This window comes from Portunus trituberculatus, chromosome 45 (assembly GCF_017591435.1).
Source record: "Portunus trituberculatus isolate SZX2019 chromosome 45, ASM1759143v1, whole genome shotgun sequence".
Classification (NCBI taxonomy): domain Eukaryota; kingdom Metazoa; phylum Arthropoda; class Malacostraca; order Decapoda; family Portunidae; genus Portunus; species Portunus trituberculatus.
This window is the reverse complement of record NC_059299.1, coordinates 1,085,547-1,104,515: the sequence shown is the minus strand read 5'-3', so window position 1 is coordinate 1,104,515 and position 18,969 is coordinate 1,085,547. Positions and strand designations below refer to the sequence as shown.

General features: G+C 38.7%; 2 protein-coding genes and 1 long non-coding RNA gene across 6 annotated transcripts; 2 read left to right on the top strand and 1 right to left on the bottom strand.

Moving 5' to 3' along the window:
- The first annotated feature begins 3,805 nt into the window (after window positions 1-3,805).
- On the top strand, window positions 3,806-11,216 carry LOC123519556 (stress-70 protein, mitochondrial-like). Its single transcript, XM_045280969.1, has 13 exons — window positions 3,806-3,961; window positions 5,014-5,072; window positions 5,321-5,466; window positions 6,340-6,463; window positions 7,187-7,388; window positions 7,795-7,901; window positions 8,006-8,168; window positions 8,434-8,589; window positions 9,388-9,762; window positions 9,867-10,089; window positions 10,200-10,387; window positions 10,473-10,613; window positions 10,772-11,216. Exons 1-13 carry the CDS (start codon window positions 3,881-3,883, stop codon window positions 10,850-10,852), a joined length of 2,046 nt encoding a protein of 681 aa, XP_045136904.1. The 5' UTR covers window positions 3,806-3,880; the 3' UTR covers window positions 10,853-11,216.
- Window positions 11,217-11,841: 625 nt separating this feature from the next.
- LOC123519559 lies at window positions 11,842-15,501 on the top strand. The gene is made up of 8 exons (XR_006679052.1): window positions 11,842-12,100; window positions 12,375-12,665; window positions 12,859-12,958; window positions 13,153-13,221; window positions 13,386-13,487; window positions 13,652-13,768; window positions 13,943-14,014; window positions 14,205-15,501. It is a non-coding gene; the product is annotated as an uncharacterized LOC123519559 (long non-coding RNA).
- On the bottom strand, window positions 15,496-18,925 carry LOC123519557 (coiled-coil domain-containing protein 115-like). Of its 4 annotated transcripts, XM_045280970.1 has the most exons (4): window positions 18,542-18,925; window positions 17,237-17,387; window positions 16,985-17,091; window positions 15,496-16,423 (listed from the first exon to the last, which is right to left on the bottom strand). In XM_045280970.1, exons 3-4 carry the CDS (start codon window positions 17,078-17,080, stop codon window positions 15,833-15,835), a joined length of 687 nt encoding a protein of 228 aa, XP_045136905.1. In that variant the 5' UTR covers window positions 17,081-17,091; window positions 17,237-17,387; window positions 18,542-18,925; the 3' UTR covers window positions 15,496-15,832. The 4 variants fall into 4 exon arrangements, with proteins under 4 accessions (XP_045136905.1, XP_045136908.1, XP_045136907.1 ...); XM_045280973.1 differs by lacking the exon at window positions 17,237-17,387 and having other exon boundaries at window positions 18,728-18,925; XM_045280972.1 differs by lacking the exons at window positions 17,237-17,387; window positions 18,542-18,925 and adding an exon at window positions 18,446-18,469.
- Window positions 18,926-18,969: the final 44 nt, after the last annotated feature.

The window sequence follows — 18,969 nt, the reverse complement described above, 5'->3', positions numbered from 1 at the left end:
AACGGTAAGATTGCAAGGGAGACTTAGCTAAATATTGTGGATTGGCTCCTTCTCTTCTTGAGCTCTCCTTTTCCCTTCTTCTTCGTCCTCCTGCCTTTTCTTCTTTTTCTTCCTTCTATTGAATACATCTACACACCTGGATATAGAAACACACAAAACATTAGATTTTAGACATAATATTAAGGAAGTGGAGAGAGATGTATAGCGGTTTAGCTACTCCTCGTCTTCCTCCTTCCTTCTTTCTCACCTTCCCTTATTTCTCCATTTCTCCTCCTTTTACTGCTACCATCTTCCTATCCGAGACTAGAAACACACATAAACACGTAGAGATCACTAGATATTAGGCAAAATATTAACGAAGTGGGGGCTTGGAAGAGAGCCGCGCCAACCCAGGGCTGTGATGAGTCATCACCTTATCGGCGAGAACGGGAGCAGGGGTGACTCGGCTAGATTACGTAAATAATTTGAAAAATGCCCTATAGAAAAAACGAAGCCACGGCCGAATGCTTGCCATTTCATAATTTGATAAATAATTTTATTAATATTCAAAACACAAAAACATCTCCAGCCTAAGCAGTTTTAAAGATTTGTGTAAATTAATTACATTGATTGTATAAAAAACATTTTTACTTTCAAGATTCCTTAAAACGTCAATTTATTCTGCCATTTTCACTTGGCGGGTATCTTGACACATTTTACAGCGTCTGAACTATCTTTTGAGGATTTTTATAACAAACTAGTCCGTGAAGTAGAAACGTAAACAAATGAAATAAAGAATTATAAAGTTAAAGTTTAACAGGATTAAACACCATTTCAGAATCCACATACTTGACTTATTAGCTTGATTTCACACTCATAAGAGGATATTCGGTTCTTTGATACCATAAAAGTCTGGCTATAGCTTGAAATAAAAAATTCTCCAAATGGGAAATAGTCAATTTTGACGGTAAAACTAGTTCATATTTGATCTATAATACGCCACTAAACGCCACACATTTACCAAACAGAGGCGCGGAACACACTTCAAAGGCAACAAAATATTTACAGAAACCATAAAGATATATTATGAAAGCGTAATATCATCGTTAAGAAAAATATGGAAAAAGTATTGGAACCACAGACTGTGGTAGGCTGGCGAGAGTGGGGGGAAGAGGCCGGGGCCCAGGGGTAGGCAACATCCGGGAACCGCAGCGGTGCCAAGTTTAACTCGATGCACCAATATCTGACCTGTTTTCACTCTCATATGTAAAGGAAACCTAAAAATAAGTAAATGGTCTTTATAATACCTTAAACAGATGAACATGAGGCACTGTGCAGGGTTGTGGTGAAGGTGGTAATGTTGACTCGTCTTGCATTGTTGATTTACTCTTGTCTTGAGGATTGGTGCACCTAAAACTTGCTGGGAATACGCCAACACTTCACGTGTGCGTGTGTTTCACTGTTTGATCTGCTGCAGTCTCTGACGAGACAGCCAGACGTTACCCCACGGAACAAGCTCAGAGCTTATTATTTCCGATCTTCGTGTTGTGTGCCTGAGACCAGGCACACAACACACACCGGGACAACAAGGTCACAACTCCTAGATTTACATCCCGTACCTACTCACTACTAGGTGAACAGGCTACACGTGAAAGAAAACACACCCAAATATCTCCACCCGGCCGGGGAATGGAACCCCGGTCCTCTGGCTTGTGAAGCCAGCGCTCTAACCACTGAGCTACCGTATGTGTGTGTGTGTGTATGTGTGTGTGTGTGTGAATGCATATAATGTGTATGTGTGTTTGAATGTATATATGTTCTAGATGTGGTTAGGGATGTTTGACTTTGTTTACTAGTGCTTAAGATATATAACAGTGTGTTTTCTGCATGTATGGATGTGTTTGGGTGTGTGGCAAGACCAAACAGTAAGCCTAACAGTAACACAACTGTTTGCTTCCCCCGCGAGAAAAGAAGAAAAACCACTGAGCTACCGTATGTGTGTGTGTGTGTATGTGTGTGTGTGTGTGAATGCATATAATGTGTATGTGTGTTTGAATGTATATATGTTCTAGATGTGGTTAGGGATGTTTGACTTTGTTTACTAGTGCTTAAGATATATAACAGTGTGTTTTCTGCATGTATGGATGTGTTTGGGTGTGTGGCAAGACCAAACAGTAAGCCAGAGTAACACAACTGTTTGCTTCCCCCGCGAGAAAAGAAGAAAAACGAGGTGTCTGAAAGGCAAACTATATTTTTTTCATTCTCTATTTCTATCGTTTCGATCTATTCTTGATATATGTATATTTTGGACATTATGACAGGGTGAGTTGATAATAATTAGAGGAGCACATACATTTTCTCATGAATATCTATCTTCTTGTCTATCAAATTATCTATCTAAAAATTTTGTCTGTTTCATATCTATCTATCTATCTATCTATCTATCTATATATATATATATATATATATATATATATATATATATATATATATATATATATATATATATATATATATATATATATATATATATATATATATATATATATATATATATATATATATATATATATATATATATATATATATATATATATATATATATATATATATATATATATATATATATATATATATATATCTTTATCTCTATCTATCAACCTAACAAATTACCCGATAACAAACTGACATGGATGGGTGGCGGCAAGAAACCATTGGGTGCCGGGGTGTGGGTTAATTTGGAGGGGGTATTACTAGGAAACAATAAATGTATAAATCAATCAATCATGTGAGTGGCCTTAAAATATCTTAAATACACTACTGAACTCCCTGCTTGCTTCTGTATTTCTTATAGACTTTTATTGAAGTAAAACAAGTAAAACAAGGAAATTTCCTTTAAAAGTAGAAACACTGAGCGAACCCGGCCAAAAGACCATGGTTAGACTGCGATCGAATTGGAGATCAATACCTCGATCAGGCCAAGGGGATTTAATTGTGATATAGGAGAAGAATTGAGAATCCCTGGTTTAAGTCAACCAGCGTAATTTAAATGGGTCTTACGGAATCTTTTGTATACATACAGATAAGATAATCTGCTAAGAAAGATGGTAGGTTGTTCGAGAGAGAGAGAGAGAGAGAGAGAGAGAGAGAGATGCTTTCATCAGTTTCAAGCTCGATTATACTATATACCAAGGAATCACAGCCATACACTATTGTGTAAAGTTTATATGAAAATATGCTAGTTATACAACACCGGCAAGGGAATATGTAACCGCAGCATACGGAATCTTACGCAATATCTCACACAGGAGAACAGGAGAACAAGTAGCAGTGGAACAAGCATAGCAGCCTAATTTCAAGACAATTCAATCTGAAACAGATCATATATTGTACATACAAAACCAGGGAAGGAATATGTAACACGCATAGTAGAGTCTTACGCAATAATAAAGGAAGAAAACAACAATAATTTACACAGACTGCATCGAAATAATATAAAAGGCACATTAGTCAATAGGTAAAACAAAGCTAATACTTTTAGCATCCTAATTTCAAGAACAAACCCACTGAACATAAACCCAGGAGGCAAATATCATAAGCAGTTCCGAGAAATCTTACGCAACAAAGAAAAAAAAGTAGATAGATTTACAGTACCACCGAAACAAACCAAACCGCTTGATTTCACAGCCATCTAATATGAAACGGGGCAAATATCCTACATCATCAAGCTAAACCACCCTGAAAAAACTGATCTACGAATATAAAACGAGGCTGGGGGGTTGGAAAAGATAGAAAAGAACCAAGCAGGGAGGGAAGGTTCTGGAGAGCGGCGTCCCAGCACAGTCTTGAGCCCCACGTGGACATCGCCAGACGCTGTCCCCGCGCACCACCTTCTGCCACCATGATGTCCAAAGCAAGGTGTCTGGCCACTAATCTCGGTGCCCTTAGTGCTAGGAAGAATGTGGCGCAGCTCCTACAACAGGTGAGGGTATACATTGTTTCGGCTCTGTGTGTTTTAAGAGGATTTAAAGGTATTTTGTTGTAATGGTCACCGGTTGCAGACGATTCTCACCCTCCCGATCTGAGTTATGTTATTTTTTATTTTTGGGTCTGTTTGTTGGGCGTGTGTGGTTGTTGTGTGTATATTCATTGTGGTGTTTGGTTAAAGTTTTTTTTTTTGTGGTGTTTAGTTTGTGTTTGTTGAAATGGCCCAGCTCCCATGAGTATATTTGTGCTTTTATGCAGTTTCCTGGTCAAGTCAAGGCTAGTTTTGTGTTGAATTTGATTTAATATGATGCTGCTTATGTTTTTGTCTTTACCGTGGCTTATGAAGTGTGTTTGTTGAAATGGCCCAGCTCCCATGAGTATATCTATGCTCTTATGGAACGCCCTGGCTTAGTCTTGGCAATTTATTATTTTTTTTTATTTATTTTATTTGATATGATGCAACTTGTGTTTTTTGTCCTTACTTTGGCTTTTGAAACGTATATTTATTTGATTGGTTACCTTTTCTCTGTCATTACCTTATTTACAATGCATTGCTGTCCACATGGCGATCTTTTTCTTCTATGTGGTAATTTTTCTCAATTTTCAGCGTGTAATCCTGCTTTGTGCCTCTGTTTGTGCTGGAGATTTCTTTATTTGACACACTGTGCTCTAATTAGCTGACTTGTGTAACTCCAGTGTGTTCCTGTGTCCATAACCTATTCTGTACCGTGACACGTCTTCTTATTTATTCAGGTCACTATTAGGCGATTTTATACAGCTTCAGAAACTCATGTGGGATTAAAATACTGAAGATTCTAGACTGTTAACCTTCCGATGTCCATAGAACCTTACTATAGTGTAAATAAGATCGTCTAATGACAACAAAAACTCGTGGTAAAAATGCATCCCAGTATAGAAGGGAGGTTAAATGTTTCTTTGACAACAGTTGGTCAGGTATGGATTGATTTAGTACACTAATTTATCATTGTGTGCCCCATTAGGCCCCATTCTTTCATTCTTGTGTGAGTTGCATTTGTTTGTTTTCAGAGCTCAGTGCAAGGGGTGCTGGCCCAACACAATGCCCTCAACATGCAGACCAGATACAAGTAAGCCTAAATTTTCTTGAAGTTAAATTTTATGATTCCAAAAAGATGTCATTGCAATATGTGTATATACTATTATGGAGAAGACTCTTGAATACAGATGAATAATGTTAAGTACTTAGAATATATTTAGGGCGTTTTGTTATGTAAGAGAAGCTTTAAACACTGAGATTTAAGAGGTTGTAGTTAGAAAGGCCTAGCAAAGTGCCTCCAGTTTGGTGTGTGACTGATGCATGGGTGATGGGCTGCAGGTCCGATGGGGTGAAGGGAGCAGTGATCGGCATTGACCTGGGAACAACAAACTCCTGCGTGGCCGTCATGGAGGGCAAGACTGCAAAGGTGATCACCAATGCAGAGGGAGACCGCACCACTCCTTCTGTCATTGCATTCACTAAGGGTGAGGGAGCTGGCTGTACTCATTAAATCTGCAAAATTTTGCAACACAATAAACTTAGTAATTGCATAATTCAATAGGCAACCTTGAAATAAGTCAAAATCACCAACACATAGGGAGAATGCACCATTCCTTCTGTCGTTGCGTTTATTAAGGGTGAGGGAGCTTGCTGCACTTATTAAATCTGCAGAATTGTGCAACACAATAAATGCACAGTAATTGCATAATTCCAATAGGCAACCTTAAAATAAGTTAAATGTAACCAAGGCAGACCGTAGTAATGGACGGTCTTTGAACTTATGAGTTTTCATCAAATTCTTGGTTTGTAATGAAGTTACTCTAATGATTAGAGTAACTTCATTACAAACCAAGAATTTGATGAAAACTCATAAGTTCGTATAGGCAAATACAGTAAAGATAATCTCTAAAACCCATGAAATAGACAGTGAATAAGTAAAATATGGGCAAGGAAGTTAACTTCTAACTATAGTCTGGCTTTCTTAACCCCTTGAGTACCATGATGCATTTCCATTTTCATTCAGTTTATTATTTGGTGATTCTATACACCTTCAATATGTTGGGGATTGAAATAGTGAAGACTGTGGCCATTAATTTTCTGACCTTCATAGATCCATAAAATGGACTAATTGTACACAAATCACAAGGTGAAAATGTATCCCAGTGTTGAAGGGATTAAGCTGGCCTGTCTTGCTCTGAAGAAGTATGCTGTGGTGTTGCTTTTCCCTGCTCTGACAGTACACATTCTCATCCCAAGCCGAGACCCAGTGGCCATCTTAAAATATAGACTATGATTGATATTCTTAGATATTTATAGTAATAGTGAGGCATTCTGGGTAACCAGTGTCAAAATTTCAGATGGGGAGCGTCTGGTGGGCATTCAGGCCAAGCGTCAGGCAGTCACCAATGCAGGGAACACCTTCTATGCCACAAAGCGACTCATTGGCCGGAGATACGATGACGAGGAAATCGTCAAGGACAGGTAGGAGAAGGCAGGAAGCTGAAGTGAAAGTTGAACTGCATGTATGTTTTTATTCACATAAGGTAATTTGATTACACTTCTGAGATACAAAAGGACCCCATGGTGATTTAGACTATTTGAATCTTAGTTTTCTAGTAAATCATGTTTCCTGGTGCCTTGTATTATCCCTGTTGTATCTAGCATTGTTGATTGGTATTTGTTTTATTTATTTATCTATCTTTTTTCTTTTTACTATTAGGAGTGTGAGGTGTTCTGTATCAACCAGATAGACAGTTAAATCCATTCTTATTCCTTCCCACTTTGCCTCTCTTTGAATATTACAATCATTTGTTATTCAGCAAATAGTTTAGCTAATGAATGGAATAGATTTGCTAATCTAGTAATTAGTGTGGAGTCATTGGAGAGCTTTAAGAGAAGACAAATTTATGGAAGAATACGCACATAGGTTTCTTACAGGGACTGCCTCGTGTAGGCCTGATCGTGCTCTGCAGCTTCCCTTATTTTCTTATGTTCTCATGTTGTAATGGCTCTGGTTTGCCCTTCTTAAGTTGATGGCTCTGGTTTGTCTTTCTCAAGTTGTAATGGCTCTGGTCTTCCTTTCTAAAGTTGTAATGGCTATGGTTTGCCTTTCTCAAGTTATAATGGTTTCAGTTTACTATTCTCAAGTTGTGATGGTTCTGGTTTGCCCTTATAAAGTTGTAATGGCTCTGGTTTGCCTTGTAGGGAGACAGTGCCTTTCAAGATAGTGAAGGCCAGTAATGGAGATGCCTGGGTACAGACAGACGATGGCAAGATGTACTCCCCATCTCAGGTTGGAGCCTTTGTCCTCACCAAGATGAAGGAGACCGGTGAGGCATATCTCAACACCCCCGTGAAAAATGCTGTCATCACTGTGCCGGCTTACTTCAATGACTCCCAGAGACAGGTGAGGAGTGTGAGGTGTTCAAGTAGTTCATGTCCTGATGTCCTATTCCCCACTTTGTTTTGGTGACACTGTGGTTTATTCAACATCAGAGAGCATATTGAGACCTCAGCTGGGCAGATCTTAATAGGCTGTTCCTTTTCTGGTCTCAGGACACTTGATTGAACTCTTCTTTTATTCTGTTAATTTTGCTGATATCGCTTTTAAATTCTAGTAACTAATAAGCTATTTGGTACATCTTCCCGAGTCTCATTCAGTTGTCACCTCTAAATATTACATAGGCCAGACAATAAGCTCGTCTAATCCTCCTTTACCTCCCTGTAAATGCTTGGAAAAGATATTGTACTGTGTCATTAGTGTTGTGAACTGGATATTGTAACCAAAGTCAACACAAACTCTTTCATCTCAGGCCACCAAGGACGCTGGTCAGATTTCTGGGCTGAATGTGCTGCGAGTCATCAATGAGCCCACTGCTGCAGCACTGGCCTATGGCATGGACAAGACTGAAGACAAGATGTGAGTAGCATTATGAACCTTTGGGTGACACAGTGTGCTCTGGAATAGTAGTTTTTTAGCCATGCGTAAATTTTGTGTATTTAGTATCTCTTCCTGTCTTTCAGTATTGGAGTGTATGATCTTGGTGGTGGAACCTTTGATATTTCCATTCTTGAGATCCAGAAGGGAGTGTTTGAGGTGAAGTCTACCAATGGTGATACATTCCTGGGAGGTGAGGACTTTGACAGGCATCTTGTCACCTTCCTTGCTGGTGAATTCAAGAAGGAGGTTAGTATAATGGCTAGTCTTGTGGCTCTTGGCTTTTAGAGACCAGATGAAACTAGTTTGTTGTACTTACATGATCGTATTCTTTCATTTTCTCCTCCATCTTATTGTCTTTCTTGGCTGTTTTGCCATCCAGCACCTGTCATTTCATTTTTCCTTGGCATAGCTACTCAACCTTCCTTCGTCTATACAGTGCTTTATATTTTGCATAATTGAAGCAACCATTACAGTAACTTGGTTGCTAATTGGTGAGTGATCTCTGTTGCAGCAAGGTGTGGATGTGACCAAGGACACTATGGCCATGCAGAGGCTGAAGGAAGCTGCTGAGAAGGCCAAGATTGAACTGTCCTCCTCCAACCAGACTGACATTAACCTCCCCTACCTGACCATGGATGCATCTGGACCCAAGCACATGATGTATAAGGTTGGTAGTCACTCACTCTCAATTCTTAGATCTGTCAGGGTTGTGGCTTGGAGTGTGTGATGGAAGTGGTGTATGCTCTTGTAGATGGTTTTCTTTTATCCTCCAAATGATCTGGTTAATGATAATGAGATATGGTTTGTATTACTGCCTTTCAGAAGTGTTATGAGTGTCTTTTGTCATTATAATACTGGATTAGTTTCGTGTATGAGTAGTCTGGTGGTTTCTATCCTTATGTTTTATTTATTTATTTATTTATTTATTTATTTATTTATTTTTTATTAATTAATTAATTTATTTATTTATTTTATTTTATTATTATTATTATTTTTTTTTTTAATTTATTTTTTTACTCCCATCCTTTACAGTTCTACCACAATTCTCTCCCTTAACCCAATCTTGCCTTTCCCTCTATTTTCTTTGTGATGGATGTCCTCAGATCTTTGTTGGTTTAATGATGAGTATAGACATTAAGGTTGGCCAGAATCTGTTGTTCACTATTAGTGAATTATGGAAGCATAGATGTTTTGATGCAATTTCCCCATTATGTGCTGATATCACATATTTGGTTTTAATGCATCACAGATCAAAAAAAGGATTCTTCACCTGAGTAGTTCATGTGAGCTGACTTAGTTTTGCGGGTTCTGACACAATTTACTGTTTTCAATGAATGATTAACAGTATTCTTTTCCTTTACTAGTGTTTTTCTCATATTTGATGCCAATTTCCTTTTGTAGAAGACTGATTTGCTTTGGCATTATCTATGGCTAATGTCATACTGATAGCAAACTGTTCTTTCAGCTGACAAGAGCCAAGTTTGAAAGCATTGTGGACAAGCTGATCAAACGCACCGTTGACCCATGCCTCAAGGCGATCAAGGATGCAGAGTGCAACAAGTCAGAGATAGGCGAGGTGATCCTGGTTGGTGGAATGTCTCGTATGCCCAAGGTCATCTCAATGGTGCAGGAAATATTTGGCCGTGCTCCAAGCAAGGCGGTGAACCCCGATGAGGCAGTGGCTGTGGGCGCTGCCATCCAGGGCGGTGTATTGGCAGGCGATGTGACAGATGTGTTGCTGCTGGATGTCACGCCGCTGTCACTTGGTATTGAGACCCTGGGAGGTGTGATGACTAAGCTCATCAACAGAAACACGACCATTCCCACCAGGAAGTCACAAGTGAGTTCTTGTGTTGTGTAATACTAAAGGAAGGTAATCTGGTTGGGTATAGAGATGCTTTTGTCAGAGTTAAGTCATGACATTGTTTGCATTGTGTGTTTCAGGTGTTCTCCACAGCTGCTGATGGCCAGACACAGGTAGAGATTAAGGTTCACCAGGGAGAGAGAGAAATGGCTGGTGATAACAAGCTTCTGGGACAGTTCAGCTTGGTTGGCATTCCTCCTGCTCCTCGTGGAGTCCCACAGATTGAAGTCACCTTTGACATTGATGCCAACGGCATTGTTCATGTCTCTGCTCGGGACAAGGGCACTGGCAAGGAACAGCAGAGTGAGTGCCAGCATTTTTGTAGCATTGTTTTGACAATGTGTTATGATGCCTTAGAGGGAAAAAAGGACTGGATATAAATGCATCCAGTACTGAATTTTGTGTTATTGCAGTTGTGATCCAGTCTTCTGGAGGTCTTAGCAAAGATGAGATTGAGAACATGATCAAGAAAGCAGAACAGTATGCTGAGGAGGATAAGAAGAAGAAGGAAGTGGTGGAGGCCATCAACCAGGGAGAGAGTATCATTCATGACACTGAAAGCAAAATGGAGGAGTTCAAAGACCAGCTTCCTGCAGAAGAGGTAATTACATTGTATTTCCCTGAATACTATTACCATCTTATGTGTAATTATTTTTGCAGTATTTAATGCATTTTGCTTTCTACAGAGTGACAAGTTAAAGGAAAGGCTTACAAAGGTGAAGGATCTTCTGGCGAACAAGGACTCTGCCGATCCAGAAGAAATCAAGAAGGAAGTCGGTGAACTCCAGCAGGCATCACTGAAGCTGTTTGAGATGGCATACAAGAAGGTAAGACTGATTTTCAGTTAGTTATCATGAATCTTGTGATGAAGCCTTGCTGTATTCTAAAACCTTTAATATTGTGCTTTGTTTCCTTAAGGTTCAAATAAGTTCAGGTTGTTAACTAAGTTTTTTTTTTTTTTTTTTTTTTTTTTTTTTCGGTATAGATGGCTTCAGAAAGAGAAAGCAGTGGATCATCAGGTACTGAAGACAAGGATAAAGAGAAGAAGGAAGAAAGTCAGCATTAAATTGATGGCTTTATAACTATATGTAAAAATGAGATTGTTGATACTACCTTTTTTAACCTTGGTGACTGGCTTATGTGTTCAGTGCTCTATTTCAAAAGGAATTGGTGTATAGATGAGCCCAAGACACAAGCCTGCCACTGATGTAGCTTCACATCTGTCCCTGAATAGAAGCATTTCATTAGGATTTCTGGCAGCCAGTCATATGTATAGCAGGTTAGAGAGAAGTGCTATAGTCAAATATATCGTGTAAATCTGTACGTATTCCAATATAATTTTAAGTTAATATTATGTTATAATTTTTGTACAAAATCACAAAATGTGTGTATATATATATATATATAATACTAGTAAATTGTTTTGTTATGATGGTGTTTGTTATAAAGCATAACTCGAGTTGATCTTTCTGAATGGTTGTGGTGTGCTACAAATCTGTAATGCTCTGGTAAGTGAATATTTTGTTTTTATAATGATGAAAGATACTGAATGTGCTCAAAATGTAAAACAAATATTTATGATAACTTTTAATCCTAGTCATTTACGTACTTTGTGATTGGTTCGAGTTAACCTTACACAGATGTACACCTTGTGCTGGGCAAGTCTTTTGTTTGATTCATTTTTATGCTTCTTTACAGTTGTCTTGAAGTGCTGCTGTCATGGTTGCTATGTTGGAAAGGTAAGGTTTACCAAATAAATTGGAGAAGGTTGGAAATCATTCTACGGTGACCATTTTTCATTGGTGGCTGAATTATTAGTGGAGAAGCACCTTTTATGGAACTTGTTGTGTTTCTTGAATCTCCCATGTTATCTTTACAGTTTGGTTGATGACAACAAAGACGACGACTTTGCATTTCAGCTGCTGCCACACTGAGGTTGTATGGCACCAATCTTACTGGCCACTGAGAAACTGGAGTCACCCAGCTTTTAACATCACATATTGCAAGTGAGTTCAGCTTTGAAATTACCTGAATGTTATTTCCATCTTGATACCATTTTCTATTGAAAGTAAGTCAGGCATAGGAAGAATTTGATGCTATTGGTGTCTTGTTAATGTTGAATGATGACCAAATAATCCAACTCTGAATCCCGCTTAAGCTGGGAGTGAATGTAGAGGATGAGTGCTGAAACATGTGAACAGATGTTTTGCTGTATTCCTACCTTGCTCCTCTCATTTTGTGGATGAATATTTCAGGTTGGACAATGTTCGTGTAGATCCAAGATTTGTATTTCATCCATCAGGAGACCCGTCAGGTATGGCCAAGTTGTGTGTAGATGGATATGATAGCTCCCTCTCTTGATCTCTCTTTTTCCCAGTGCCTTGTATGACAGTGGTTAGTATGATGTACAGTGCATCCCCCAAATTTGAAGCACTTGATTATCAAAGTATTATTTGCTGCAACACCATGATGTTTTGACACTTGAAACCTGAAATGCTGTAGAAATTTCTTTTTGCTGATAGCTTAACCTTATAATTCCATCAGAGGTGCCATGGTGAGTGTTACTAATAAGCTGTATTTATTCACAGGGGCAGTTTGTCAGCCAGGTTCTCTGCAAACTTTTCTGCTGCTGCTTCTGGCAGGGGAGTCACTGGGTCTTTGAAGTTCACATTGACTGTGTGATACATTATGTCCCCTTTGTAGCCCTTCAGGGACACAGGGCTGGTCACCACATTACCCAGAGACTGTTTCCGAGTCTGGTGAAGGCAGCTGGAGGGAACTTACAGCATTGGTACCTCATATCCAGCATCATGTACTTCATAGTTGGGTCCTGTACAGTATGGAGCTCTTCCCAGCACCTTGTACTCGTATGACAAGAGGTTAGTATGATGTACAGTATATCTCCCAAATTTGAAGCGTTTGATTATCAAAGTATTATTTGCTGCAACACCATGATGTTTTGACACTTGAAACCTGAAATGCTGAAGAAATTTCTTTTTGCTGATAGCTGAACATTATCATTCTTGAAGTGTGCTATGGTGAGTGTTATTGACCAGCTGTATTTATTCACAGGGGAAGTTTGTCAGCCAGGTTCTCCTCCAGTATCGTACTTCATAGTTGGGTACTGTACAGTATGGAGGTCTTCCCAGTGCCATACAATTGTATGACAGAGGTTAGTATGATGTACAGTACATCTCCCAAATTTGAAGCATTTGATTATGAAAGTATTATTTGCTGCAACACCATGATGTTTTGACACTTGAAACCTGAAATGCTGAAGAAATTTCTTTTTGCTGATAGCTTAACATTATCATTCTTTAAAGTGTGCTATGGTGAGCGTTACTGACGAACTGTATTTATCCACAGGGTAGTTTGTCAGCCAGGTTCTCTGTGCAAACCAGCATTTCAGTGGCCAGTTACTTGCTTCAGTGTTTGGTGAGTTAAGTTGTTCTCTCTGTTAATTTGATTTAAACCAGCATGATGAAAAATCAACTTGTGCTGATAAGAGCTGAAGTTGAACTCTCTCCCTGATTAATTATGATGAATCAGTCTGATCTCTTTATTGATTAAAATCTCAAAGTGCATTCTCTTTTTTCAAGGAACAGTACAGCTGTAAGTGGAGTGATCTGCAGTGTAAAGCTACATTCACTCACAGAGGCAGCACATTCACCAAGTTCCTGGCAAGCCAATACTTCAGAGTAGTAAGTTGATAGCTTTTCTGTATGTTGCTGTGATATAAACATGATGGTAATTAACTCGCTCTGATATAGCTGAAGTAGAACTCTCACTGTTAGTTTGAGTTGGTCTAACACTTGGGCCACACTGTTCAGGATCAGTTCTTTATTGCCTTTTCCTTTCTTTCCAGGAGCAATGCAGCTGTTGTTGTGACGTGTAGTGGCAAGTAATTTGGAATTGACTGGATGGGAGCTATTAGGGAATGGATATTTTGTGGTGTGTGCAGATATTCCACGGGAGCACAATGGTGATTTATAGTGATTTTAGTATCCATATTTTTTTTTTATATGATAATGCACTTTTATGATGACCATTTTTCGTCACCTGATTCATAAATGGAGAAATTCTTACCTGAAAGCAAGACTGTATTTTCTTTCCAATGATCTTGTGCCATGTGATAAAGTATTTTCCTCACTTTCAGCATGGGTACAGTTGATCGATGTACACACCTCAATCATGAAGACTTCTGTTCCATTAAGGGCAAGTTTTATGGGTAAAAAAAAAAAAAAAAAAATGCTTGTAAAGCTTCTCAGACCATAAAATTTACCTATGATGACTGAAATCCAACACCGAATCCCAACCTGGGATTTTGTAGATCAAGTAGTGCTGATAATATATTGTAGAAATGTGTTAAATTGAGATTCCATTGTCTTTATCGTAATACTCATGTTTGTTCTTAACAGTGGTGATTGGGTGGTGCCTCCTGCTCCAAGAGGTTCCAGTTACATGCAGAATCCTGGGAATCACTGCTGTGTATTTGTTCTGGTTACTATTTGGTGATTTTACACAGCTTCAGAAACTCTGCGGGAATTGAAATAGTGAAGACTAGCCAATATTCTCTCACCTCATAGGTAGACTGTTGTTTTGTCTTCAGTGTGTTTCATGTAAGGCTCCAAAGTGCATTACATGCTAATATTCTGCAGTACTTTAAAATATCAATCATTAGTTTTTTTTTTTTTTTTTTTTTTTCCTCCTCTCTATTTAAATAATTATTTTGGGTTAATATACTGTGATGGTATAAAATTGTGGGTTTTGACATGTGTCCCTTGCACTGAATAGCTTATCTACTCCAGATATACAGAGATAGTTGACATAAATGCTTCCTTGCTGTTTTATGTTGATATAGATACAGTATACCCTCACCCATTCTTGGTTCATCGTTTGCGGCCCCGCTTTCTTGCGGATTTTTTTATTTTATTTTATTTTTTTTTTTTTTCTCAGCAATTTTGTGAATTTCTTAGGCCATTTTTTAGCAGAAAATCGCTCACATTCACCCTAACTGGTAAATAATTTTAGAATAACTTGTCAGTTAATATGAAATAAAAAATTTGAAAAGTGATATAGTTTAACTGGTAAATAATTTTGAAATAATGTCAGTTTCGAGCTTTCGTTTCTCCTTGCTGATTGGCTGCAGACGACCTGATGTCACAAGCATCTCAATGTGTGAGATGCTAAACAGCTCTCTCTCTCTCTCTCTCTCTCTCTCTCTCTCTCTCTCTCTCTCTCTCTCTCTCTCTCTCTCTCTCTCTCTCTCTCTCTCTCATGCGGGTTTTCAATGTGATTGTTTGAATTCGAGTTTTTGGTGTGTTGTATAATTGCTACTGTACCCCTGTATTATTTACACCCTATAATGCTACAAAAAAAAATATATATTGGTGAGTACAATTTTTTTGAATTTACTATGTACATATTTTACTACATTATTACTGTATTAATGAGTGAGTAAGACTGTCTTTAGAATGTGTTTGGGAAGCATATTTTAGCGTATATATTATACATAGGCATTTTAATACTGCATCAATAATTCACGGATTTTCAGGATTCATGGGAGGGGAAGGAACATAATTTCTGCAAATAGTGGGGTATACTGTACTGTATTTGTAATTATTCTAAAAATTTCTCTATTTTTATTGTGATGTGTGGATCTTGTTAATTCTGACGCTGATTTGATGAGTTTATCATTAAAAGGGGTAATTTTTCCCTTAGCCTTTTATTTAAATGTGATTTGACACTCCAGTGTGTCAATCACCATTGACAATCCCATGCATAGGTCGCCAAACTATACTCAATATGAAGACCTGCCATAAAAACAATTGAGCTTCTGTCACTTGTACCTCACTTAACAATGTTCCCTAATGAGTATTATGTAACAATTACTAGGCATCACGTATATAGATATCAAGCAGCTGAATTTACCATGTATAGTAATGATTAGTAAATGTACACTATGTCTGGAATGTTGAAATGATACCAAGTATAAAACTGCAGTAGAAAAATATATATGCATATATCTATATACATGTGGTGCCTGCTATTCCTCCTTTTCTCCTCCATCCACCTTATTCTTTATCTCCTGAAGGCGACTGTACTCTTTGTTGATAGTTCTTAACTTAGACTGGATTGTGGCACATTCAGCAATGAGGGAGATGGATGATTTGAAGTCTTGCTGTGCCTGTCTCAGTGACTGTTGTGGGAGGGCAGAGAACCAGCGAATGGGATCACGATTTACAGACTTGCGGTTGGATTTCTTTGAGGTCTTTTTCTCAGAGTCATTTTCAAGTATACTGTTGTCACAATCTGTCATTTGTTCCTTTTTATCTGCAGTCTGTCTTTTCCTTGTGCCTTTTTTCTTACTCTTCTGGGTTTCAAATATTTCTTCCTCTTCCTCTTCTGGTAGGGGTGTCATTGGGTCTTTGAAGTTCACATCGACTGTGTGGTACATTATGTCTCCTTTGTATTCCTCTAAAAACACAGGGCTGGTCACCACATTAGCCAGAGACTCTGTTTCTGAGTCTGGTGAGGGCAGCTGGAGGGAACTGACAGCATTGGTGCCCATGCTGTAGCGGGTCTTGCTCAGGAGGAAGTAGCCACTCCTCATCTTCTCCTCCAACATCATGTTGCACTTAAAAACAAAATAAAATTAATATTTTGATACCATACCAATAATGTTATTGAAGACAAACTTGGTGCAACAAACAAAGATGCAACTTTTATGAATATGCTTAAATAAAATATTAAAAATGCTGATCACTCACTTCCTATTTGTAGAATGAAGTAGCAATGAGGATACTGATTAATTTATACATAAACTTGTTACATAAAGCAAGCATAGCAAATATCATCTAAGCCAGTGGTTCTTAACCTTTTTCCTACCACATACCTTCTAGGAATTTGTCCCTCTTCATTCCCTGTGGATCTGTGAATATAATTCTCTCCTAGATTTTAAAGAAACTTGTATTTTCATAAACTTTTCATTACTTGACCATACTCTTGGTAAGAGAATGACAAATTATTGAAGAAATTTGTCTTTTCCAAAGGGCTTACATCCCCCTTGGAAACTACTGATGCACCCCAAGTTAAGAACCACTGATCTAAACGATACACATAATGAGGATTGAATTCTTGTGACTCCTGAGAGGTAAAGACAGTTGAACAATAACTGTAAGAGGAATTAATTATTCACCCGAATTAAATGGTCCATCAGTCTGAGTTGCTGCAGTGCCAGATGGTCAAGCCCATCGCACAGTGCCTCCCGTGAGAGTTGGATGCTGCCAGCCATCTTTGGCACTCCTGAGAATTCAAGTAAAATGAAGGTCAAGCACTTGCATTTTGATTTCATGAGTTTTGTAGCAATCATCCATTAGATTGCTGAAGAAATTAACTAAAACCTAACTTAACCATGGGTACTGTACAGTTTAACCACATAGCTGTCAACCTCTTGAAGTCCCAAAAAGTCAGAAGCAGGGGTCCAAGGGGTGCAGCCCCTTGTCAAGTCCACAGTGATGTCTTGGTTAGGGGGTTGTAGAGGGTGAAGCCCGCCAGAAAATTAGGGATTTTAGGTTTCCAATCAGGTGAAGGCTTACAAACTGCAGGAAAGCAGACATTTTATAATCCAGAAAATTTGGTTTTACAATTTTTCTTTGAAATTATCATGTTAAAAGAATATTTGGGAAATATGTGTAAAAGTGCGTGAGTTTTTAGAGGCAGTGTGTGTGAGATTGAGATGGAGGTAAAATGCATAAGTGTAATGCTTGATGTGTGAGAGTTGACAGGTGTGTGAACAGATTTGTTATACAATACATCGCGTAGTGGTTAAGGTGGTGAGCGTAGGATCGGGCAGACGTCCACGCGTAGGTTCTAATCCCACCACGTACAGCCTTAAACACTTTGCTATTTGTCGAGTGGTTTAAAGTTACCTACATGTTGTCACCATGATACCCAAGTTCTAGGTGGTTACACCCATGATGAGCTTCAGGGGTGATATGGGCCCTAATATGGGTACTACTATAAATAAAACTGCCTGCACCCCTAATGGGTGGAAACTGAACAACGCTTTCCATACACTCTTCAAGTGTGCCTACAGGCGCTTTAGGCCTTAACATAAAAAAAAAAAGTATTAAAACTTGAAAGCTCATTTTACACATAGAAAATTATATTACAAATCTGTCTAGCACATCTAATTGCTTGAAATTAATCTATAGTAATTTTGATTATACAGTTTTCCTATTATTTTATATATATATATATATATATATATATATATATATATATATATATATATATATATATAATTAGGTATTTTTTATTGTATAAAGATGAACTCAGCCCTGCGTGTAGCAAAATTACAGGCCTAAGCCTAATTATCAATAGCACACACAAGCTTAATGACAAAACTGACAAAAATGTCACCTCAAAAAAGTGCCACTGTCCCTCCATCCCTCTTTGGCTACGCCACTGAAAACAGACCATTTTTTTTTTCACAGGTAAATTTCTGGTTAGTGCAAGGATATGATAGCACTTTTTTCTTTTAATTCAGCAGACCACCACTGGGTTACCAGGACCTGCCACCTAACCTTCACGTCCCCCACCACCTACACACACAACCTGGTAGTGGTTACCTGCCCAGGACACTGCCGTCACACACCTGTCACCCGCAGCGTCACCTCCTCCCCTGAGAAGGACGAGACTTGCAAATCATGAGGTGGTCAAATGAACCTAAGTTCCTGAATGACGTACGTACCTGCGGCTGAGACGCCACTGGGTGTTCTGAATCTCCTCTATTTGCGCAGATCTGGAGCTACAGGAACCCAACCAGGTAACCCAAGGACGACACCAAACACGATGGGGGGAGAGAGAAAAAAGAAGACCCAGCTAGGTACCGCTTCCCTCCTCCCAACACGTCACAGGTAACTCGCCTCAAACACACCTGTCTACACACTGCGGAGGTGAAAGAGATGACTAACTTGCATGTGTGTCACTGTACGTGTGAGTAGGGGTATTAGGAGGCGCTGAGAGAGACAAGGAAGCAAAGGGAATGACAACAAGGACACAGGAGGAAGAGGAGGGACGAATCAGCAGGCTCCCACTCCTCCCAGTTCCTATCGCTCAGTGTTGATGTTCGTCCATTGACTGGTCTATACGAATCTATCTGAATACTTGTGTGTTTAT